General features: G+C 42.2%; 2 protein-coding genes across 2 annotated transcripts in view; both read left to right on the top strand.

Moving 5' to 3' along the window:
* The first annotated feature begins 4,732 nt into the window (after positions 1-4,732).
* Positions 4,733-11,371, top strand: LOC149982342 (low-density lipoprotein receptor-related protein 1B-like). The gene is made up of 4 exons (XM_090240490.1): positions 4,733-6,290; positions 7,134-7,262; positions 9,133-9,393; positions 9,506-11,371. Exons 1-4 carry the CDS (start codon positions 6,221-6,223, stop codon positions 9,670-9,672), a joined length of 627 nt encoding a protein of 208 aa, XP_090096616.1. The 5' UTR covers positions 4,733-6,220; the 3' UTR covers positions 9,673-11,371.
* A 5,431-nt stretch (positions 11,372-16,802) lies between these two features.
* The window catches only part of LOC110528816 (low-density lipoprotein receptor-related protein 1B), a 135,546-nt gene continuing 127,596 nt past the window's right edge, over positions 16,803-24,752 (top strand). The window contains exons 1-5 of the mRNA XM_090240491.1: positions 16,803-16,990; positions 21,797-21,919; positions 22,204-22,356; positions 22,754-22,879; positions 24,056-24,172. Of these exons, the coding sequence (XP_090096617.1) occupies positions 16,879-16,990; positions 21,797-21,919; positions 22,204-22,356; positions 22,754-22,879; positions 24,056-24,172 (631 nt within the window). The 5' untranslated portion in view covers positions 16,803-16,878. The remainder of the gene's footprint in view (positions 16,991-21,796; positions 21,920-22,203; positions 22,357-22,753; positions 22,880-24,055; positions 24,173-24,752) is intronic.

Below are 24,752 nucleotides of genomic sequence, written 5' to 3'. Positions count from 1 at the left end.
GAGTGGCAAGAAGAAAGCCATTTCTTAAAGACATCCATAAAAAGTGTTGTTTAAAGTTTGCCACAAGCCACCTGGGAGACACACCAAACATGTGGAAGAAGGTGCTCTGGTCAGATGAAACCAAAATTGAACTTTTTGGCAACAATGCAAAACGTTATGTTTGGCGTAAAAGCAACACAGCTGAACACACCATCCCCACTGTCAAACATGGTGGTGGCAGCATCATGGTTTGGCCTGCTTTTCTTCAGCAGGGACAGGGAAGATGGTTAAAATTGATGGGAAGATGGATGGAGCCAAATACAGGACCATTCTGGAAGAAAACCTGATGGAGTCTGCAAAAGACCTGAGACTGGGACGGAGATTTGTCTTCCAACAAGACAATGATCCAAAACATAAAGCAAAATCTACAATGGAATGTTTCAAAAATAAACATATCCAGGTGTTAGAATGGCCAAGTCAAAGTCCAGACCTGAATCCAATCGAGAATCTGTGGAAAGAACTGAAAATTGCTGTTCACAAATGCTCTCCATCCAACCTCACTGAGCTCGAGTTGTTTTGCAAGGAGGAATGGGAAAAAATTTCAGTCTCTCGATGTGCAAAACTGATAGAGACATACCCCAAGCGACTTACAGCTGTAATCGCAGCAAAAGGTGGCGCTACAAAGTATTAACTTAAAGGGGCTGAATAATTTTGCACGCCCAATTTTTCCTTTTTTGATTATGTTTGATCTTTATGTTTGAAGCCTGAAATGTGGCAAAAGGTCGCAAAGTTCAAGGGGGCCGAATACTTTCGCAAGGCACTGTAAATGGTTGCCATTTTCTAACAAATGTATCATTGGAATCCCTAAGAGAATCATTCATTTTCTCAAGCTTTAGGAAGAACATTACATCGTTGAGCCATTGAGAAGTAGAGGGGGGCTGAGCAGACTTCCACGGGAGAAGAGTTCTACGTCGAGCTAGTAAGGATGTAAAAGCAACAATATGGGCATGTTTGGGGTCCAAGGAGAACAAGTCTTACGCAATACCAGAAACAGCTATTAAGGGACACGGCTGCAGGTTCATTTCAAGCACATCAGACATAGCTATAAAAATAGAATCCCAGCAATCTTGTAGTTTAGACCATTGAATGCACATGTGACTACGGTCACATGGTGAGACATGACATCTATCACACTCATCATTTTCATTTGGATGTATTTCAGACAATCTGGATTTGTAAAAATGCACTGTATGTAAAACCTTCAATTGTTTTGAACTGCCAAGACTCTATCAATCGCCTCATCCCACCACTCCTGTGTAAATTCAACACCCATTTCCCATTGCCAAGCAGATTTAGTTTTGTTGGTGGAGTGTTTGTCCAATGACAAAATCCGCAGATATATCTGAGAAATGACTGCTTTCTATCGAGGTAATAGAGTCAATATGCTATCCCAGGGTTGGCAAGGGGGTGGAGCAGGGAAGCCAGAAAATTGGGAGGAGACACAATGCCTAATTGGAAGGTAACGGAAAATGTGAGATGGAGGCAAAGAGTATTTAGAGGCCAGGTTGGGAAAACTAGAAAAAATACTATAAAAGTCTTGGAAGGACTTAATACCTTTCCTTTACCAAAAAACTTTGGTAAAAGCAATGGGATAGATTGAAATAAATAAAGGAATTTGGGTGAACTGTTCATTTTTACAGCATCAATCCTTCCTATAAGTGATAGTGGTAAGCTACCCCATCTCTGAAAATCAGTTTTAATTTGAGCAAATAGGGGATCAAAGTTTGCAGAAAAAAGAGCATGTAATGAACGAGTTACGTTCACTCCAAGGTATTTGAAACCAGAGTGGCTAAGCTGAAAGGGCAAGTCTGCCTGCTGGAGCTGTTGCGCTTCTGGATTGATTGGGAAGCACTCATTTTTCTGGAGATTCAGCTTGTAACCGGAGAAGGAGCCAAAGTTCTCCAGAATAGAAAGGATAGAAGGTAAACTGGTTACAGGGTTATTTACATAGAGTATCAATCATCTGTATATAATGATAACCTACGTTCAAATCCTTCCCGTGCTACACCCTGGAAAGAGGAGGATGCCCGTAAAGCTACTGAAAAGGGCTAAATGGCGATGGCAGATCATAAAGGGGACAGTGGGCAGCCTTGGCGTGTCCCACATCCCAGGGCAAAATAATCAGAATGGGCGTCACTGGTACAGGCACTGGCCTGGGGAGAGGTATACAATAGACGGATCCTTGAGCAAAAATGTGTCCCCAAATCCACATTTTTTAAGAACAGCAAATAGGTACTCCCATTCAGTTCTATCGAATACCTTCTCTGCGTCTAGGGAGATTACCACCTCAGGGGAGTTGGAGAATTGTTTACAATAAATAATGTTAAACAGCATTCGAATGTTAAAACATGAATATCTGTCCTTTATAAAGCCGCTTTGTTCCTGTGATATGAGTCTTGGTAAAACTACTTCCAGACGCCTCGCTATCACCTTCGCCAGCACCTTTACATCCACATTAAGGAGCCTTAGGGGCCTAATTGAAGAACAGGAAGTGGGGTCTTTCCCCTTCTTAAGGAGAAACCTGTGTTAGGGTAGGTGGCAACGAGCCACGTTCAAGTGATTCATTATACATAGATAAAAGTAAAGGGGCTAACTTGGTATAGCATTTCTTGAAGAACTCAGTTGGAAACCTATAAGGCCTTGTAGCTTTGCTGCTCTACATTGACTTGATAGACTGAATAACTTCTTCAATGCCCGAGAGGGGAATCAAGGTCATCTGCAGTTTCAGCCTCAACAGTGGGAGTCTCCAGTTCACCCAAAAATGTAGCCATATTGTCAGTATCTGATGGAAATTCAGACATATGCAGGGAGGAATAGAAAGATGTGAAGGTGTCATTGATCCCCTTAGAGTCAGAAATCAAGCTATGAGAGGAATCTTTAATTTGGGGAATCAGACATGTAGCAGCTCTGCATTTTAATTGGAGTGTGAGCAGACGACTTGCCCAGTCGCTATGTTCATAGTAGGTTCCACTAGCAATAGTAACCGTTCTGCATCTGTAGTAGACAAGAGATTGAATTCAGATTGTAAATTCAAGCTTTATTCCAAGATAAAAACTTTATAGGACTAGGACTACCTATTTCCATATACTATTATTCGTGTTGTTAGCCATCTAAAATATTGAAATGAAAAAGGTGTGAAAACAGACCAAGCATTTGCAAAGATAACAGAAGATAACAGAGACAACTGATGAAAAAAGCAACGATAGAAACCAAACCAAACCAAAAAATATATAAAAAAATGTGACCAAACAAATCACTCCCCCTCCACTCCCACCCAAACCCAAAGTCTCCTTCCCCAGCAAATGGAGACGGCAGGATGAAGTTGGCACAGCATCGGTGCATATAAACAGAAAACCTTCCTATCCTAACGCGGAGAGGCTCCATAGCACCAGTAGTGAAATACATTTGAAAAGGCATTCACAAAACGGTAAAGTAGGTCAACCAAAACAAAGACCCCATAACAGTGGATCGGAACTTTCCTGACTCAGCGAGTCTTCAATCAGTGCAACAAGTACAATGGAAGGCCAAATAAGTGTCCCACAGTATGTTACCCTATTACAAAAAAGAAAAGGGGCCAAGTGTCTGTACATGTACGAATGATCAATAGGGCGTAATAAAGTGGTGAAAAGTCCTTCAGTAAGTATCGAGAAAAAAAAAGAACAAATTAAACAAAGGAAAGCTCTGCTGAGTGGCAATGTAATTTCCGAGACCAGAAACGTACGGAGGTTCAGAAGAAGTCTGGGGAGTGTGACCGCATGAGTCTCTGTAACGGTTGGACTGAAGTCGGCGCCATTACCATTCACATTTGCCATCGCAGTTGAAACGTTAGTTACAGGTCTTCTGCTCCTCAGGTCGTGTGACATTTGAATCAAAAAAGTTAACTCATGAACTCACCAATCAAATATCATATATAAGAAAGTGGAATGCAAAATACAAATTTGGCAAAATTAACCATTGCGTAAGAGCCTCGTCCACGAGCTTCTTGTCCATTCACATGCTAAACCGGAAGCCATAGTGGTGTGTTGGCATTCTATCCAATATATACAAAACATCTTGACTAGTTTAGATTTACAGATTATGTTCTTAATGTATAAATTAATCTTAAGTGAAAATATAGTGAAAAGTTAAGTAACGCTAGGCATTATTTGCCTCTCTGATTCCTGATAATGTAGCTTGGCTGTGAAACAGGCCATTAAACAAGACACCTGACAGGGTGTGAGCCTCCCCTGCGCTCCGCTGCCATGGCGCTGTGGTAAATTTACAGCCACATAACTCACACAGTGAATCCTCAAGGTGATTCCGCCATTGTCGTGCTCCACTAACCAGAGACCAGACACAGGACCAGACACAAGTGTTTGCTATGGGAATCAGTAAACAAGATATAGAGCTGTTGGGGTTGGGGTTGATGGGGCTGCCTGGGGTTGATGGGGCTGCTGTGGGGCTGAGGTCTAGGACGCTGGCCCCCTGAGGTGATCCATCTCACCACCTAGGAGAGGGTCACTATAAACTACAGTACTTTATTTTTTTATTTTTTTTCACCTTTATTTAACCAGGTAGGCTAGTTAAAGCACAGCAGTTCGACACAAACAACAACACAGAGTTACACATGGAATAAACAAAAAAGAAAAGTCTATATACAGTGAGTGCAAACGAGGTAAGATAAGGGAGGTAAAGGCAATAAATAGGCCATAGTGGCGAAGTAATTGCAATATAGCGATTAAACACTGGAATGGTAGACGTGCAGAAGATGAATGTGCAAGTAGAGATACTGGGGTGCAAAGGAGCAAGATTAATAAATAAATACAGTATTGGGATGAGGTAGTTGGATGGGCTGTTTACAGATGGGCTTTACAACAACACTCTGAGCAAAAGCTCCCCAGTCTCCACAAGCCTGCATACAATTCCTCACAGCAGTGGAACCCTTACCCACATCCATGTCCATCCATGTGGGGGACCATCACCATCTCTGTGGGGAGTACAGACAATGGGAATTGGGGAACAGCCATATTACTCAAACACCACCAGAACAGCCATATTACTTTTCATAGAAGGAAAAGCCGCTATGACTTTTGGTCGACTCCCTAGTGGTGGTGTCCTGGTGAGGCATCATGGGAGAATGAAGAGACTGCTTGTAAATCAGTGGGAGATGGGATGGAGCTGGCCTGGAAATGTTTCAGTACAGAAAGGTGATACTTGTATCAAAGTGAATGCATGTAAATTAAAGTGAAGTTCACTGACAGTAATTGATTTATAAACGCTGTGTGTGATAGCGTTCTTGCCTGCTTGACATAAACAGATATAACTCTGCTTCACACTCCCAAGGTCAGCCACTGACAGGTTTATGAGGAAATAAACGCTTTTGAATGATAATTTGGGTATTGAAGTCATTGCAATTTGTGGCAGTGGCACATGTTGTGCAAGAATATAAATCACTGAAATTTTACCACCAATTTGTGAAACAATAAATACAAGGTAGGTGTAGAGAGATGCTGACAGAACAGCAGGAAACCCCTGTGTGTCCCAAATGGCACCTTATTCCCTATATAGTGCACTACTTTTGACCAGGGCTCTGGTCAAAATTAGTGCAACACAGTATATAGGGATTAGGGTATATGGTGCCATTTGGGATGTAGCCTTGGACAGCTCTCTGACTGATGCATGTGATCATGAGCAGTTATTGCTGTTGGAGGAAGTAATGAATTACATACAATGGACCTTACATTTGTACTTAACTGATTTCCTGTTGACAGCAACCTTGAAGTGGCGTCTAATTCGGAGAAATGTATCAACATAAGCAGCTTTTAAACAGCAATTCACTTTCTGAAATCGCTGTGAAATAAATCATGCACACCAAATGATAAACAGCTAACAAAGAGATCGGAATAATTAATTTAAAAAGGGTTTCTATGTCCTCTTTCGGGGGGGGGTTCAAATCTTTAACACCTCTTCCCTTCCCTCACACCTCCCTTCTGCTGGCAGTAAGAAAGGAAATGACATTTCAACTTCAAGTCTGAAAGCCCAGAGACATTAGTGACGTATTAACATAACATACCACCAGTCATTGCTATTTCCATGGCAATGTCAACCACCTACACACGACAATGTTTTTTTTTTTAAACTTTCTCTTCCAGAGCTCCAGCCAAAGTGCCAAGAGTTGTTGTGTCAGTACGGCTGTGTCATAATGAGAAACGTGACGTTCTGCTTCTGTGCAGACGGCTTCGAGGTGGAACAGGATGGTCGAGCCTGCAGAGGTAAGGACCGACAGCCAACAATTCATCTAAATCAAAGGGATGAGTGTCGGATATTAACAAACTGATGACAAAAAAAGAATGGTCGCGCTTTTATGTTCGACAACACAGTAAGTCATATTTGGATCATTCTGGAATAACTGCTAAATGGACACACATATATTGTACTCTGTATGTGTGAAGGTGACACTTTTGAGATTTTTGGGCCATATTAAACCAGATTTATGTACCGGAAAGTATTCAGACCCCTTCCCCTTTTCCACATTTTGTTACGTTACAGCCCTATTATAAAACTGATTAAATTTAAAACAAATGTCCTCATCAATCTACACACAATACCGCATGACAAAGCGAAAACAGGTTTTTAGAAACAAAAAAAACAGAAGTACTTTATTTACATAAGTATTCAGACCCTTTGCTATGAGACTCGAAATTGAGCTCAGGTGCATCCTGTTTCCATTGATCATCCTTGAGATGTTTCTACAACTTGATTGGAGTTCACCTCTCGGGTAAATTCAATTGATTGGACATCATTTGGAAAGGCACATACCTGTCTATGTAAGGTCCCACAGTTGACAGTGTATGTCGGAGCAAAAACCAAACCAGGAGGTCAAAGGAATCGTCCATAGAGCTCAGAGACAGGATCGTGTTTTTGCTTTGTCATTATGGGATATTGTGTGTAGATTGACGAGGGGGAAAAAACAATTCAATCCATTTTAGAATAAGGCTGTAACGTAACAAAATGTGGAACAACTCAAAGGGTCTGAATACTTTCCGAATGCACTGTATTTAGCTCATGTTTGAACGGCACTTAGCTTGTAACAACTTCCTGCCCTCTCACTGTAGATCACGACGACTGCACAGTATACGGTACATGTAGCCAGACCTGTATGAACACCTTTGGATCATATAGATGTAGCTGTACAGATGGATACATCCTACAACCCAACAGAAGGTCCTGCAAAGCCAAGACCGGTAGGATGAAGGATGTGTATCGTGGCTTTAGTATGCAGCATGTCTTTGATGGAGAGCTTTTACCTCTAGAATGTGTTGTTTCATGAAGTAAACCAAGGGGTTACCATCTAATCAATAGGAATTATACTCTATGTTGGAGACTCATCTGGTGAACATGTATGTATATCCGAACTGTAACACGACCTGAGCTATTTCATGTCTACTTGTCTTTGCTGTTCTGTGTTACTTTGCCCCCTTTAGGGCCACAGCATAATGTGATGATTCAATCAGGTAACTTTACAATTGTCGCAGATAATACAAGAGGGGTGTTAAAAGGGAGACTACGGGATTTTTGACAATGAAACCCTTGATCTACTTCCCCAGAGTCAGATGAACTCATGGATACCGTTTTTATGTCGCTACATCCATATGAATGAGGTTAGAGGTAGTTTTGTGAGCCAACGCTAACTGGCGTTAGCGGAATGACTGGACGTCTATGGCATCTGATAGCATGCTAGCACTTACAATAGACTTCCGGGCACTGCGCTAATGCTAGTTAGCAATTGTGTCATTGTTAGTTAGTTACTTATTTCAAACTGCACGCAGATACATTAAAAATGGCATCCACGAGTTCATCTGACAAGGGGAAGAAGATAAAGGGCTTCATTGCCAAAATCCTGAAGTGTCCCTTTAAGACATAACCATTAAAGGAAAGGATTTAGCAAGAGAGGGAACCCTGATTTATGACTAGCATTACTTCCATTACTCAAGTACCGTGTGAGCTAAACTTTCCTTGGACTGGTAAATCACACTCTTCATGGGTGAATAGAAGTCCAGGCCACGCACACACGCACCCACCCATGCTCACACACACACACCTCCTGACATTCCCATGCTTTCAGCACCCATATGTCTCCTAGGTCAATAACAGTTGTAAAACACCTGGTGACAATCCTTTGTTTACTTTCCTGCTGGATATACAGTAGTGGGCTATCCCTTAGAAAGAGATCTACAGTAGTGGGCTATCCCTTAGAAAGAGATCTACAGTAGTGGGCTATCCCTAATAAAGAGATCTACAGTAGCGGGCTATCCCTTATAAAGAGATCTACAGTAGCGGGCTATCCCTTAGAAAGAGATCTACAGTGGCGGGCTATCCCTTAGAAAGAGATCTACAGTAGTGGGCTATCCCTCAGAAAGAGATCTACAGTAGTGGGCTATCCCTCAGAAAGAGATCTACAGTAGTGGGCTATCCCTCAGAAAGAGATCTACAGTAGCGGGCTATCCCTTAGAAAGAGATCTACAGTAGTGGGCTATCCCTTAGAAAGAGATCTACAGTAGTTGGCTATCTCTTAGAAAGAGATCTACAGTAGTGGGCTATCCCTTAGAAAGAGATCTACAGTAGTGGGCTATCCCTTAGAAAGAGATCTACAGTAGTTGGCTATCCATTAGAAAGAGATCTACAGTAGTGGGCTATCCCTTAGAAAGAGATCTACAGTAGTTGGCTTTCCCCTTTGAAATAGTCCATAAATAATGGAACCTAAACAGTGACTGGACATTACCAGTAATTGTGAAAGTGGCTGTAAATTCAATGTCCCAAACTAGTTGAATAGTGGAATACTACCATTTTAGCATGCTACTTGCACTGTAATGGTCAAAGCTATATAGACACCTGTAAAAGCTTGTCTATATCAACTTGTTACAGATAATTAATCAGAGATTTTTGGAAGCAAATTAATGTTTGCCTGATGGGTCATTAGCAGCAAACAAGTGCTTATTATAACCTCATTCAGATGCTCTGTTTTGAAGTGTCTGTTGTTGGATTATATGCCGTAAGTATCCTTTAAGAATGTATGGATGGATACTAATTTCAGTCTCTCTCTCTCTCTCTCAGATCCTGGGGACAGACCACCTGTGTTGCTGATTGCGAGTACAGGACACATCACAGTCACACACCTCAATGGGTCGTCTATACCCAACCTAAAGCCATTGGATACTAATCAGACGATTCACACGTTGGATTTCTGTTACAAGGATGAATCGTTATGTTGGATCTCCTTTGCAAACTCCAACGGTCAGCTTTGGTGTGCCACCATGACAAAGTTAAAAGGCTTTTCACAGATGCGAAGAGTACGGATAGGAGAGAATCTAGAGAGTAAGTTTCGTTCCAAATGATGTAGAAATATCTATCATAAGGGTTTGGATGTTGCTGCTCTAACAAAAAAGTTTGCTCTAGTCACAATGTACTTTTTTTCATTTGGTTGTAGATGTGGAACATTTTGCCATTGACTGGCTCACAAGAAACATTTACTTTGTGGATAGAGTAAGTGAAAGAATATATGTCTGCAATGAACAAGACGACGCATGTGTCACAATAGTCGGTCTCGATCTTCAAAACCCTGGTGGAATTGCTCTAGACTCATTAATGGGGTAAGTTGAGAAATTGAGAAATGTATTTTATGCAAGGTTTTTCCCGTCTAAATATGCCTCAGCTTGCCATCAGCTGTTGTACTGGTACCAACACATATGTTTCTGTTTGATTTAAGGTTCCTTGATAGTTTTAAGGTTTTGATTTCAAGTTTTTTTATTTTTTACTTGAAATCAAACTGACTCAGCTCACAACATTTGACAACTCAATTTGAGTAGACCTGTATCTGTATGTGATGCAGAGCTGTACCAGTTATCAAAACCCGAGTGCTACCTCCAGCTGATAAAGAAGCTACGAGGTGCGTCCCAAATGGCACTCTGTTCTCTATATAGTGCACTACTTTTGACCAGAGCCCTATGGGCCTCGGTAAAAAAAAAAAGGTGCACTTTATAGGGAATATGATGCTGTTTGAGACAGTCTATTTTAAGGCTTAGACTTCCAAACCTGTGGTATTCCTGACTCGGATTTAAGTGGCTCCTGCACCTTAGCAGTCAGTTGCTGTTAGGAGATTGTGTTATCTTCCTGTGCCACTCACTGCACTCACACGCAACAAAGCTGCTTTGACAACATCACAGTGAGAGGGGTAATATTCCAGGACCAATGTGTTCAATTATTGATGCGATATCATCGGCAATACATTAGTTTCCCCCTTCAGGGGAAAATGACTCCCTTTCTACTCCCATGATATCTGTCAGATGACAAAAATGAATGTAGACAGGTACTATCTAAGGATTCCATGTGTTTTCAATGGATTTCACTTAGTTCACTTAAAATGTTTTAGTGTTCTGCTTAAAATGGAGTTGGATTGTCGAAATGAATGGAAAGCGTAGAGCTGATATTGTCTCAGTCTGATACGATCTGATACATTTGTTTTGCGTAGACCGATTTACATTTTTCAAATTAGTAATTTTAGGTTTGATATGTTTTTAATAGATGAATCATACGGGATCTTATCAAAAATAAGTGAAGGGTGAAGGTGAACTCTACATGCAGTCATACTTCTGTTCTGAAGCTCATTGTTGAAAAGAGCCTTGATGCTGAAATAAGTCATTGGCGTGTTGCATTTGGTTGACTGCACCTAGAATAGCTTTCTGATTGGTGGCATTGATTTATTTAATTACAAAACACTACTTAACTGTTCGAATGAGCTTTCAAATATGGTTGAATGAAAACCATCAATTTGCAGCACAACATTGCATGTGATAAATTCTGTATGTGACTGGCGTGTGAAATAGGAGTTACAAGGACGATTGTGATTCCACAGTTTATTTCTCCACAACACCCTTTTCCCTACTGTTTATGGGACCGTGCACATTACTCAATGTTTCAGGTTCAACGTGATAATGTCAAAGTGTCGGAGTTAGCGACAAAGCTCATTCCCATCCGTAGTCCAAACTGTAGGCCTACTGCACATTGATTCTCAATTGTGGTTGGATTCTATTAAAAACAGTTTTATACCCTGGGATTCAACTTGCTTTTCAGGAAAATGTTCTTTACGGATTCGGGGAGTACGGCCAAGTTGGAACGGTGCAATATGGACGGCACCAACAGGACCAGGATAGTGGAGAACAGAATAGAGAAGCCCACAGCTGTTACTCTGGACCTGGTTAGAAAGCTGGTCTACTGGGCAGATGCTGTCCTGGACTATATCGAAGTGGTGGACTACAATGGGAGCAACCGGCACACTGTTATCCATGAAAGCTCTGTAAGTACAGCGTGTGACAGTTGTTATCCTATGATCTGCCCATTTCCAATGTTCAATCGAGCTTTGCTTCAGAGAAACCATATACGATTTTTACCAACGGGCATGCCCGTTGGTCTCACTTTAGGGGTAGTTTGTGAGGACTCAATAAGATAGTCCAAGTGACAGAGCCTTTGGTTAAGTCGTGGAGTAGATACTCTGCCGAGTGTGGACATTCTTTGACCCTCCCTTTTTTTACATAGAGACAGCGGTTACGTCCCAAATGGCATCCTATTCTGCTCTACAGAGAGAGGGAGTAGGGTTGAAAGAGATGCAACCGATGCTACTGTACATTTCTGCTGCTGCTGTATCCCCTTGTCACAGCCTTTTCCAATGGATTTACAATGGAGTGGAGGAGCAGGCCCAGCTAGCACATTTGGCTTCCAATTGGTTCTGGGAACGAAGCCATAAGTGAAAATGTTTCCTCTTCTGGGGACACACATTTGCAGGTTGCCGGAAGGTTCCCGAGAATGTTTTATTATGGTTTTCTAAACGATAGGTTATTTGAAGGTAATTAAATCATGTTCTGAGAACGTGTTTCAAATAAGACTTTTAATGACACTGCTAGCTTAGTTTTGGGTTAACTGTCTTGAACTCCAAGCACAGATAGGACATGCAAACACACGTCTTTTTTCTCATCGGTGACATTCAAACCTTCTGTTTTCTATCCGTGGAATTATTCCACTGTGATAAAACAGCTAGTGTAGCATGCCGTGTTTTATTTAACTCAGACGAAGCTGTTCATTTTAGTCGAATCAAACAGACCCCGTTTCAAAGGAAACAATCACTTATTAGGATCAGGTTGTGGCCAATTACACAGCTGAACGGAATGTATATGTTAAATAACATGCTCAGAACTTTCTTTGAATACTACTCATGTTTTCTTGGGGGTTTTATGGAACGTTTTCTTAATGTTCTGAGAACATGACTTAAATACAACCACGAGGAAACCCGTAGAAAACATTAGGCTGAAGTACTGAAATTCCCACAGAGAAACATGGTTTCTTCACATTCTCTGAACAATTTGAGAACATTACTTTAAATAGAACCACGAGGAAACGTTACGCTGATTGTACAGAAACTCCCACCTAAGAAACATATGGTTCTCAGAATGTCATGTGCTAGCTGGGTATCCTGCGCCATTCCAAGAATATTGTTGGAATCAGTGGCGGCTGCTGAGGGGAGGACAGCTCATAATAATGTCAGGAACGGAGTGAATGGAATTCCACCTATTCCACTCCAGCCATTACCACAAGGCCCCCCCCCCCCCCCCCCCAATTAAGGTGCCACCAACCTCCTGTGGTTGGAATATTGTATGTAAAATCAACCATAGGACAACCACTTTCTCACTGAGCTCTAAGAAACATATGATTCTCAGAACGTTATGTGCTTGCTGGGGGCAAAGGTGTTTACCTGGGGATTAAGTTGAGATGAATGAAACATGTAAATGCAGCCCAGCGTTGCTCTATAGCACCGTGCCTATCCTTCCTCTTGTCATACTGCTCTCTTTATCTCCCAGTTGCTGCACCTCCTCGGATTATCACTCTTTGAAGATTATTTGTTTGCAACTCGCACCGAGCCATCTAAAGGGACAAAAGCGGACATTTTACAGATAAATCGGTTTAGCGTAGCAGAGGTTCAAACTGTAACCACCGTGGAGAATTCCGTGGGAATACGTGTTTACCAGAAACTCACCCAACCAACAGGTAAAAAGAAAATATAGTGTTTCTTGCATGTGTAGAAGATATCTGTGTGTGTGTGTGTGTGTGTGTGTGTTTGTGTGTGTGTGTGTGTGCACGTGCATGTGTGTGTGTGTGTGAGAGTGTGTGTGTGTGTGTGTGTGTGTGTGTGTGCACGCGCGTGTGTGTGTGTGTTGTGTGTCTGGTATCTACCCTCGTCTCCTATCTCTCTCTGCAGTCAGGACTCATGCCTGCGATCCCGATCCGTCCGGAAGAAAAGGAGGATGCTCTCACATGTGTCTGCTCAGCGGAAGTTACAAATCCCGATCCTGCCGCTGTGGAACAGGCTTTGTACTGGGAAGTGACAGACAATCCTGCAAGAGTAAGTTCATATTAGGGCATATTATGTCATGTGTTGACGGCCATAGTGTCAGTCAGAGGCAAAGTAGCTTCTATAATTAGTGACAGCGCCCGCGCGACCCAAACGCCTGCACTCTTTGCTCCAGCCTGCTCCTCTGTCAGGTCTCCTGAACATCATATCTAGTCAACCCAAACAACATCGCTAATGACTGGTGAAAAGCCCAAATTCATCTTTGTTTTGGTCGGCTCCAATGCGTCCCATTAACTTTGTCTCAAGCGTTGCTTTGGCACAGGCTCGGTTTTGGAGTAAGGGATTGATTGATTTGACGAGGTCTAATCAGCCGACCGAATTCTTGCTTTAATTTAGGTCATTGTAATTACCTTATTATTCTTGTCTTAGGATACCATTTTTAATTTCCTGTGTCGGTTGGAAGAAAAGCGAATCATGTAAATGAATTACACACGGGCAGTGTTCAGGGTAAAGAAGATTAGTCGCTGGTGGTTTGTTTATGTAATATTCATAACGCTTCCTATAAGCACCCTCTTCATAATGTATTATAACCTCCCTCTGCAGAGCCTATGAATGAGGTATTCCTGTTCTACGGACGAGGGAGACCCGGTGTCATCCGAGGCCTGGACCTGAATAGCAAGTCGGAGGCCGAGCACATGGTACAGATTGGCAATCTTGTAAACCCTCGGGCGATCGGCTTCCATGCAGAGACCAGCCACATATACTTTGCCGACACAACCAGCTTTCTGATTGGCCGACAAAGACTGGATGGGACCCATCGAAAAACGATCCTTAAAGATGGTCAGTGCATTCAGATGGTTCTGTTTGTTAGGTAACAACTTCAAGTGACCTTGAGATGAGATATTCCAGATGTTGACAAAAAATAGCACCTTTTAAGTTAATGAATTGAGAATCATGCCAATCACGTTATGTGAGGGTTAAACACATGTGGACAGACGCAGGTCACATAAGATTGTGTCACAGCAGTCGTCAACAGACTGTGAGATGCGACGACTAACGAGGAACTCTCTTCTGGTGCCCAGATATTTTGGACAAATCACAATTTCACAGGAGTTTGCATCTTTCAAATTTTGGAATGGGCTCCCGAGTGGCGCAGCGGTCTAAGGCACTGCATCTCAGTGCAAGGGGCATCACTACAGTCCCTGGTTCAAATCCAGGCTGTATCCAGCCATGATTGGGTCCCATAGGGCGGCGCACAATTGGCCCAGCGTCGTCCGTGTTTAGCCCGGGTAGGCCGTCATTGTAAATAACAATTTGTTAACTGACTTGCCCAGTTAAATATATATATATAATTTGGCCCATGCTTTGGTTGAGTTTCCATTTAGAGGGGATGGAAACTTCTCTAGTCTCGTTAGTATATTTTCTCATACAACTCCCCCAGAACATTATCGAGCATCTGAAGAAATTAGGCAAGATTTTAGTTCTGGGATTATGTGAGTATAGAAGTCCTTTGTCTTCTTTACATCCCTGGCATGTACCTGTACACAAACAAATCATAGGTTATTCATACTTAAATCACAGGTTATTCATACTTTCAAAGGTCTTAAAGTTGGGTCCCCGAATTAGGTCAATCTCTAATACCCAAAAGCTTTCTGTGTAAGCAGCACTATTTTGCATGACTTTTGTGTTGTGTGTGATTAATATATCTGCTACAATAGATTCTAGAACAATGCTTTGGGGTTTTGATTCCATTAACGAGGATCTGGAGACAGTGATAGATTACGCTCCTGCAGGGATGATCAAGTAGAGGATAACAACAGCATACTCTATGCATTACATTTTTTTTTTGACTCACATCCTGTCCTAGACCTTGATAACGTGGAGGGGATCTCAGTGGACTGGATAGGGAACAACTTGTACTGGACAAATGACGGCTACAGGAAAACAATCAACGTTGCCAGATTGGAGAAGGCTGCACAGACAAGGAGAACTCTGTTAGAAGGAGATATGTCTCACCCCAGAGCGATCGTGGTGGACCCTCTGCACAGGTGAGTGTGTCTTTTACAGTTGACACCCTGATAAGATCTCCTTATGAAGTGACGTGTCAATAGATATTGGTTTGTACGTACGTAAGATGCCAGGACCCAATTTTGGTACTGTTTTGAGTAAATCGACTCTGGCCGGGATTGAATCCGATCAGTGGTAGATCCGCGTTATAGCACGCTTGACATTTAAAGGTCATTTTCACTTGAGACGACATATGCAGCATTTACCTGAATGCGGTCTCTCCGCAAATGCTGAAACATTGCCTTGAAAATGTGCATAGCCAACAAAGTGCGACCTAAATCTCCATCTGAGGAAAGGAGCTGAGTTTGGACACATTTTTCGGTCAGTTAATTATAAGAATGAGCTTAAAGGTGAAATGTAATGGCAAAAATGTAAGTAGTGTGTTGCTCTCTGGTATGAGAGGCTTAACAGTTTCAGAGCAGACTAGAGTGTCTGCTGCTTTTCGGGAACTTTAGAGTGATTTGATATTCACACATTTGGTGTCATGTCTAAAAAATATATATACACTGCTCAAAAAAATAAAGGTAACACTAAAATAACACATCTTAGATCTGAATGAATGAAATATTCTTATTAAATACTTTTTTCTTTACATTGTTGAATGTGCTGACAACAAAATCACACAAAAATTATCAATGGAAATCAAATCTATCGACCCATGGAGGTCTGGATTTGGAGTCACACTCAAAATTAATGTGGAAAACCACACTACACGCTGATCCAACTTTGATGTAATGTTCTTAAAACAAGTCAAAATGAGGCTCAGTAGTATGTGTGGCCTCCGCGTGCCTGTATGACCTTCCTACAACGCTTCGGCATGCTACTGATGAGATGGCGGATGCCCCGGATTATTTGGGCTAACTTATCTATCTCTCTATGCTAGACCATCACATTGATAATTAATTTATTCTGGTTTTCAGCTGGATGTACTGGACAGACTGGGAGGAGGATGAGGTGAACGATAGTGTTGGCAAGATAGAGAAAGCCTGGATGGATGGATCCCACCGGCTGGACTTTGTCACTTCAGGCATCCTGTGGCCTAACGGACTCACCCTAGACCATGGTTCCAGTAACATGTACTGGTGCGACGCTTATTATGACCACATCGAGAAAATCTCCCTCGATGGTACCCACAGAACGGTTAGTAAATGAGTGAGTGTTCTTTTCTACTGATCAACAAATATGCATAGTATCAATTGAATATGTACATTTATTTTCAACATTTGTATGGTTGCAAATACATGACTCCATCAAAAAAAAGTCACTTTCAACTGCGAATTATTGTCCAACATGTTCTTTGTTTCTTTTATCCAAAGGTGGTGTATAACGGCAAAGAATTAAACCATCCCTTTGGAATTTCCCTGCACCAGAATTCTGTTTTCTGGACAGATTACATGAATGCCTCTATTTTCCAACTGGACTTGCAGTCAGGGCAGGTTGCTCTTATGAGAAGCGAGAAACCCCCTCTTTTTGGGCTATCTGTGTACGATGCTCAAAGGCAGCAAGGTAAATACACCCTCACACTATCATTGTCATGTCACCAAAACTATTTAAATACAAGACTGGCTCACTTTTTTGTCATATAAACATATCAGAGACTAGGGGACATACTCATTATGTACAGGATCCCTGTGAATCTCAACCCTGTCAAACCAGTTTTTTCAGTATATCAACCCTGATGAGATGGTGAACTGAGAGGACCTTTGATGAAATTACAACACTGAGAATGGCTGAAGTACTAAACTTGGACTTTGCTCCAGCCAGGGGGTTTGAACTGCATGACAGTAAATACATCAGAAGATTCTCTTTTTGATTTTCCCCTTTTACGCCGGACAAAGTTGAATGACTCTTTAACGGATGCACCACCGCCTCACCTTTCTCCACACGGCCGGGAAAAAAAAATCAGGTGTTATTTTTTGGCCAATATATGTGTCTCTTTGCTTATAATGCACTGTCCGCTCTCTAGTGATGGGTCGTTCACTAAAATAAATAAAAAAATAAAAATAAGATCTGAATAATCAAAAGATTTAAATTCATAGAATTAACTAATTCAAAGAATGAAAAAATAACTAAAATAATATAGACCTAAATGCTCAAGCGCACACACATGCGTTCTGACTGTCTGCTCAGACTAACAGCCTCACCTGTTGTTTCTGTCAATCAGACAAGCAGTGTCAACCAATGAACCAAAGATGCGTGAGGGAGGGCCGAGCCAACTCACTCACAGTCACACACTTAGCAGCCGAGGAAAGAGAGGAAGGACAGCTGTGAAAACAACAGCTGGAAAATGAGTCGGAAGCACAGTAGCATTTGGATGCATTTTAGTAATGTAGACAATGTTAGAGCACAGTGTAGAATTTGCCAAAACAAAGTCTCACATGAAGTCGGTTCTACGCACAACCTACACCGCCGTATGAGAACTGTGCACCCAACTGTGAAGCTAGCTGTAGTGGAGCTTCGAGAAACTAGCGGGCCTGCTAGTGATAGTGGTGGAGCCAGAACCTCCACACGTGGAGATGTATCCACTCAGTTAAGTAGGCCTACTCCACGACCCACAGCAACGCAGTCGTCTATGGACCAGTTTATGCCAAAGTCTGTCTGTAGCAAAACAAGGACAAATTGATATTGCATTGGCTAAAATGATTGCCACCGATTTTCAGCCATTTTCGATCGTGTAGGACGGAGGTTTTAGAAATTATAGCAATAGTCTAAATCCAATGTACACAATTCCAAGCGGGAAAACACTTTCAAAATCACTTATTCCACAACTGTATGAGAGCACACAGGCTTCAGTGTGGGAAAGAGTCCAAAAAGCTTCTGCAGTTTGCCTTACCACTGACTGCTGGACATCAAGGTAACCACTTCTTACATGTCAGTTACATGTCACTTCATTGAAGATTTTTCAAATTTCTAGCTGTCTTCTGGACTGCTTTGAGTTCAGCGACAGACACACCTCAGAGAACTTGGCAGAGGAACTGTTGAGAGTGGCCAGAGAATGGCAAGTAGATGGAAAAGTGGTCTGTTGTGTTAGCGACAATAAAGTTAACATAACTAAAGCCATGAAAATGTTCAAATGGACCAATCATCCATTGATTGTAAGAGATGCTCTGAAGGTGATGAAGCCCACTGTGGACAAAGTGAAAGCAGCTGTGGAATACTTCCACAGGAGCACAGCAGGTGCTGAAAAACTGTAGTCTACACAACACCAGATGGGGATGACTGAGCTGAGGCCTAAATAACACTGCACTACAAGGTGGAATTCAACATTTTATATGTTGAAGCGGTTTCTTGAGTCAAAGGATGCCATCATCTCTACCCTGGCCATTGTCAATGCACCTGTTGATGCTCTGACCCAAGAAGAATGGGAGGTGGTGGAGGAGGTGTGCAGAATCCTGGAACCCTTTGAGCAGGTCACTGTGAAGATCAGTGGAGAGAGGTACAGTAAGCAGTTATTACTACATCATTATTTAATCCAGTATTATATATGTGTATGGGCAGTAGATGAGAATGTAGTATCAGTAGACAGAACATGAACCTGAACTAATAAGTCACTGTTCTCTCTTTTCAGCTATGTGACAGCCTCAAAAATGATACTCCTGTGTCAGGGTCTGCAGTGAATCACAGCCAGCCGCCAGAGAGAAGCAAATGTAACCACAGGACATGTGACAGAGTTGATGGACACCCTATGTTCACAAAAGGACAGAAATGGAATATAATCATGTGCTATCAGAAACCGCTGCACATGACTCCAGGTTTAAGAAGTTAGCCTTCGGTGATGCCAGAGCGATTGATGAGGCTCTTCAAAGAATAACCTCAGCAGCAGGGAGGGACAGCCCCAGCAGTCAGCTGGCTCAGGCAGCAGGGCAACAGGAAGAAGGGGGATCAGATGTAGGAGAAGCACCAGCAGCAGTGCCACAAACGTCTGCTGTTTGGATGCTGTTTGACGAGAGAGCAACTGGGGATGCAGCACGAAGGAATCCCTCAGCAGATGCCATAATAGAGGTCCGATCCTTTTTTGGAGAAGATCTGCATTAGGGGCCACATCCGTTCCCTCTGAGAGGGTCTTCTCGAAAACGGGACAAATAATTACTGAGAGAAGAAACCGCATCAGCCCCTCGAAAGTGAGGCAGGTGGCATTTCTGAATGCAAATCTCTCATAAAAGCTAAATATGGTCAGCATTGCTGTGTGCTGCTGGTTATAACATGGCAATAAAGAAGAGAGAAAAGAAGGACCAGTTTAATGTTTTAACTAGGATGCTGCAGTTTTGCACATTGTTATTTATTTTTCTTTGATGGTGCAATATTCTATTATTATGTTGTTCAGATTGTATTCGTTTTGAATTGTTACATTTATATGCACTTTGTTTAAATACATTTAAAAAAGTTATACTTTAAATGCACATGTGTAATAGCATCCTTTTTTACATTTATTTCAATTTGTGGGATGCTGCAGTTTTGTAAATTGTTATTTATTTGTCTTTGATATGGTGCAATATTCCATTATGCTGTTCAGATTGTATTCATTTTGAATGGTTGTTGTTTTAACACCAATCATAGTCAAACTATCGAAAACATTTATTATTTAAAGAGCCGTTTGGGAGCCAAAAGAACCGGCTCTTTTTGGTGAGCTGAGCCGAACTAGCAGGTTCACTAAAAAGATCCGGAATGCTCATCACTATCGCTCTCCCTTAATTCTTTCCCAAATTGACGCCCAAGAGACCAAACAGTTCTCAGATCACACGCTCAGATCATGTTCAAGCCTCGGATTGGACAGTGAAACACACACGCTCGCACCTGCAGGCGACGTGCAGATGTTTCATTTCTCTCTCATACAGTCATGGCTGAAGCCAGCACAAATTCCTACTAATTTATGTGTCCAGGTTAAACGTGGGACGTCCCTCATTATATACAAACAGTCGGTTAAATTCATGGTTATTGCATCATTTTCAGATCTATTAGAAGCGAGTAATAGACGAAACAACAATGTAATTTAACCAATTGACTGGCCAGAGATCAGGGCATTCATCAGCAAAGACGCAGTGCAAGCTGATAGTATTTTGGACAACCAAATTGAACTCAAAATGATTGATGAAATCGAAGTGTGTCAGCTGTATGGTGATTTGCGATTCATAACTTACATTTTACCAGTACTGCCAGTAGTAGTAAGGCCAACCAATAACACCGCGACGGAATGCGTTTGAAGTGGTGATGCGCCGCCGAGAACAGCTAGCGTGTCCAGCAAAGTACATCGCCAGTGGTACGCACGCACTGCGCAGATCCGCAGGCGTGGGCTTTTCGTGGCAGCCAGACGCGACAATCGAAGGATGATGCGGTGAACAAAGTTACTGGGCTTGAATTCAGTCACGCTTGCTCTATGTAGGTTGATGCTTCTAATTGTGCATGTTTTCGCTCGCTCGCCTCACTTTTCTTGGGAGAAAATCCGTTCAACAGTGAATCAATTTTTGTCTGGCCTTAGCATATTTTACGTGCCACAACTCCGCCACTCAGGCTCCTAACAGTAGGGGGTCAGGCATATTTTAGTCGTGTCTGGTGCTATCCCTCTCTAACAACCAAACCTCTTCATAGCCACCGAGGGCGAGCCATGAACAAAGACAGAGACCAACGATTGATTCAATGAGAATTGAAGCTGAGACTGTCCGCAAATGTACACCGACTCTAATCCGTTAACAGCTACTTATAGTAACCCCGGGCCATGTTTTCAGACTCTGCGCGGGGGTTGTCATGATAACAGTCATTGGTTGGCACATTGATGCACCTGTCTGTACTGTCTCTCACTACCTCGAAAGGAACGCTGAACTCAGCTGGGTGCCACCCACCCTCAGCCTTTACAGCGTGTTCATATGCCTTGTTTTACCTCAGCCTTCCTCCTCCCCTTTTTTTTATATTTTTTTTTTACAAACTCTTCATATCCCTACCTCGCCAAATACAGTTTCATCGACATCAAGGAGGACGTCAAATGATCCGTCAGACACAGTGTTCCGTTTTCATCTGATGTCGTCGCTCTCGACTTTTTATAGCAGCGGGGTTTGGATGATTCTGCCTTTGGCTGAGTCATGTAAACAGTCGCTCTGACTGGCACGCGGATAGGAATACAGACATTAAGCCCTTTTAATCTATGAAAGTTTTGAATATAGTATTTGGTATAATAGCATCATTGTAACTAGGATTATATATATGTGTTACAGTTTTGAGTCATGTTATTGTCTTCCTAATATGTTTCATTGTAAAGGCTGCAGCTGCAAAAACAGTGATTGGATTTAGCCTACTTTGGTTTATCTAATTGATCTTTAGGTGACAATGCGTGTGGGGTTAATAATGGTGGCTGCGGTAGCCTGTGTCTGGCCATTCCCGGTAGCAGAGTGTGTGCCTGCGCTGACAACCAGTACCTGGACACGAATAACCTCACCTGCTCCTGTAAGCCCTGTCGAATACACTCTTGCTCAAACATACAAGGCCCGTTCAGCCTGACACTCCACATCAATGACCAAGGCAATCAATAGGAATAAATGACAGCAGATAAGATATGCCCATGTAGAACTCAATATGCCAGTACTGATTTTCAATGCCAGCATATAACATAAAATAAATGTTTCATCAGTTGTGGCTCTTTTGAGGAATATGTTCTGCGGAGTGTGAAGGTGAGCCAGCAAGTGGATGTGTGTGTGTGTGTGTGTGTGTGTGTGTGCGTTTGCTTGCAGCCACATTGGGTGATTCAGGGGACCACGGGGAGCCACAGAGATGTGGGAATGGAGAGTTCCAGTGTAGGAACCGGCGTTGTGTCCAGGCCTCTTGGAAATGTGATGGGGACGATGACTGTGTGGACGGAAGTGATGAGGAACCGCACATCTGCTGTAGGTCTTATTCTGCGTGTTAGAAAACATATCATTTGGCATTTATGGAAAATAGGACATGTCCCAGAGACTGATTCCAAAGGAATAAATCATTAAGTTGAAATTAACAACATACATCATCTATGCAAGACTGAAATTGCAAGGCTGACTTTTTCTGTCATGCTTTCTAGCTAGCTATCCAATATCTATGATCAAAATAAATTGTATTTGTCACATGCGCCGAATACAACAGGTATTACAGTGAAATAGACCTTACAGTGAAATGCTTACTTAATGCTTACTTACAAGCCCTTAACCAACAATGCAGTTTTAAGAACAATACCTAAAGAAAAATAAGAAGTTAAAGTAACAAATAACGAACACATTAATATGATTGCATTTTTGCCCATCATCACAGATAATCGTAGTTGCCCTGCGGATCAGTTCAAGTGTCTGAACAACCGCTGCATCCCCAAGAGGTGGCTCTGTGACGGGACCAACGACTGTGGGAGCAACGAGGACGAGTCCGACTTCACCTGCTCTGGTATGCCGCTGTCTGCTCTACTTAGAGGCCCATCTAGCTCATATGGACCAGGATGCAACTGCCAGATTCCATGTTGTAGAACAAACTTTAGTGATCTCCAAGTTTCTCCAACCAGAGAGTCATTTGGGAGAGGTTCTGTCAGAGCAGAGGCCATTGGAGAATACTCAGAGAGGAGGTGACAACTCTTACACGACTTAAACAAGCACTACTGCATGATTTCCCGTGCTGGTGAGGGACGCGTATGTCAAAGATTCCCAATGGCCTCCGTGCTACTGCACATCATGAATGTATCTATACACTGGGATAATTCATCATCTTCTCCATCCAGAAGACTTGACCAGGATATGCACACCTCCTCTGGGGGTTTTGTTAGGGGATGTAGATGAGAAATGTAGGTGTTTCAGTTGCCAGATGTTGACACAATGCCGATCCTGAACACGGATAGGATGATCCCATAAGAAAGAAAATGGCGATTTATATATGAATGATATCCTGGTTTCACGTTTTTTTTTTTACGTTCACTTTTTGATCTCTGTGAATAAATAGATTACTGTGAGTAAGATAGCGAGCCAATTCTCTAGGACGACCAGTCACGGAGAAACCAAATCCAGATCTTTTAGCACTAAAGGGCTCCCAAGTGGCGCAGCAGTCTAAGGCACTGCATCTCAGTGCTAGAGGTGTCACTACAGACCCTGGTTCAATTCCAGGCTGTATCACAACTTTCCGTGATTGGGAGTACAATAGGGCGGCGCACAATTGGCCCAAAGTCGTCCGGGTTAGAGTTTGGCCTGAGTAGGTCGTCATTGTAAATAAGAATTTGTTCTTAACGGACTTGCCTAGTTAAATAAAGGTAAAATAAAAAAATGAAATATATGCAACACACATGGCCTGCTAGCTCTCTATGCGGAATCAAATGTTACAGAACAGTAAATGTAAAAGATCAGACATTACTCAAAAATGTCCCGTACTATAATGGTGTGGATTCACTCACTGAAATAGGCTAGGCCTAGTCAATGCACTTTATTTAAGTACTCATTAAGACCATACTGGTAATGAAAAGCACTATATTACTGTTGCATAATAGAATAGAAAAACATAACTTTTCTAATGGGAACTTCGGTGTAGTAAAGTAATGTTATAAAAATGCTATTTTATTATTGCTATTAATGTTTTCAGCGGGATCATGCCAAGCTGACCAGTTCTCTTGTGAGAACGGGAGATGCATCCCAGAGTCCTGGCGTTGTGACAGGGATGACGACTGTGGGGACCACTCTGATGAGACCGCCTCTTGTGGTGAGCTTCTGGACAAGTTTCCAATAAAAGGTTCAATAAAATGAAATAAAGTCACAGCTGTGTTGAGCTATTCATACTGGCATACTACTTAGAATGAAGCAGTCCATTGGACAAGACATTCTTCGTGATATGTTAGCCTGGGCATTTTCTTAACACTCCAGCCGTGACAAATCAATGGGTTTTTCCCTCCTTTGGTTCCTTCCACTTGAATAGGTTGACTTAAATCGAAATGATATCAACATTAGCCTAACATTTCGGAAATCATTCGCAATGTTTTTGAGACTTTTTCTATCGTTGCATTATGTCATTCCACTGTGAGCCTTGTATTTTACCTACCCATCATGTTAATTCAATTTAGTATGTAGGCTACCCTCTGGGCACGCTCTGACAACCTCTGGAGCAGACAACACAACATGACGATGGAGAGAAAGGCTTTTAATATTTAAAATATGAAATAGCTGGGACTCTCCCTGTCATTAGAGGGATAATTATGTCTTCCTTCTCTGAAACAATAGCATGCATGGGCTTTCAAAGATGTAGATCAGGGATTGGCACCTGGCTCAACCCCCCCGTCCTTGCT

Source organism: Oncorhynchus mykiss, chromosome 7 (genome assembly GCF_057628025.1).
Source record: "Oncorhynchus mykiss isolate SJ-2025 chromosome 7, ASM5762802v1, whole genome shotgun sequence".
Taxonomy (NCBI): domain Eukaryota; kingdom Metazoa; phylum Chordata; class Actinopteri; order Salmoniformes; family Salmonidae; genus Oncorhynchus; species Oncorhynchus mykiss.
This window is presented reverse-complemented; position numbering and strand designations above follow the sequence as displayed.

Excerpts from the sequence above, each read along its gene's own strand:
- LOC149982342 (XM_090240490.1), top strand. The coding sequence starts at position 6,221 with ATGAGAAACGTGACGTTCTGCTTCTGTGCAGACGGCTTCGAGGTGGAA. Across the intron at positions 6,291-7,133 it reads GGATGGTCGAGCCTGCAGAG|ATCACGACGACTGCACAGTA; the intron begins GTAAGGACCGAC and ends CTCTCACTGTAG. Across the intron at positions 9,394-9,505 it reads GATAGGAGAGAATCTAGAGA|ATGTGGAACATTTTGCCATT; the intron begins GTAAGTTTCGTT and ends ATTTGGTTGTAG.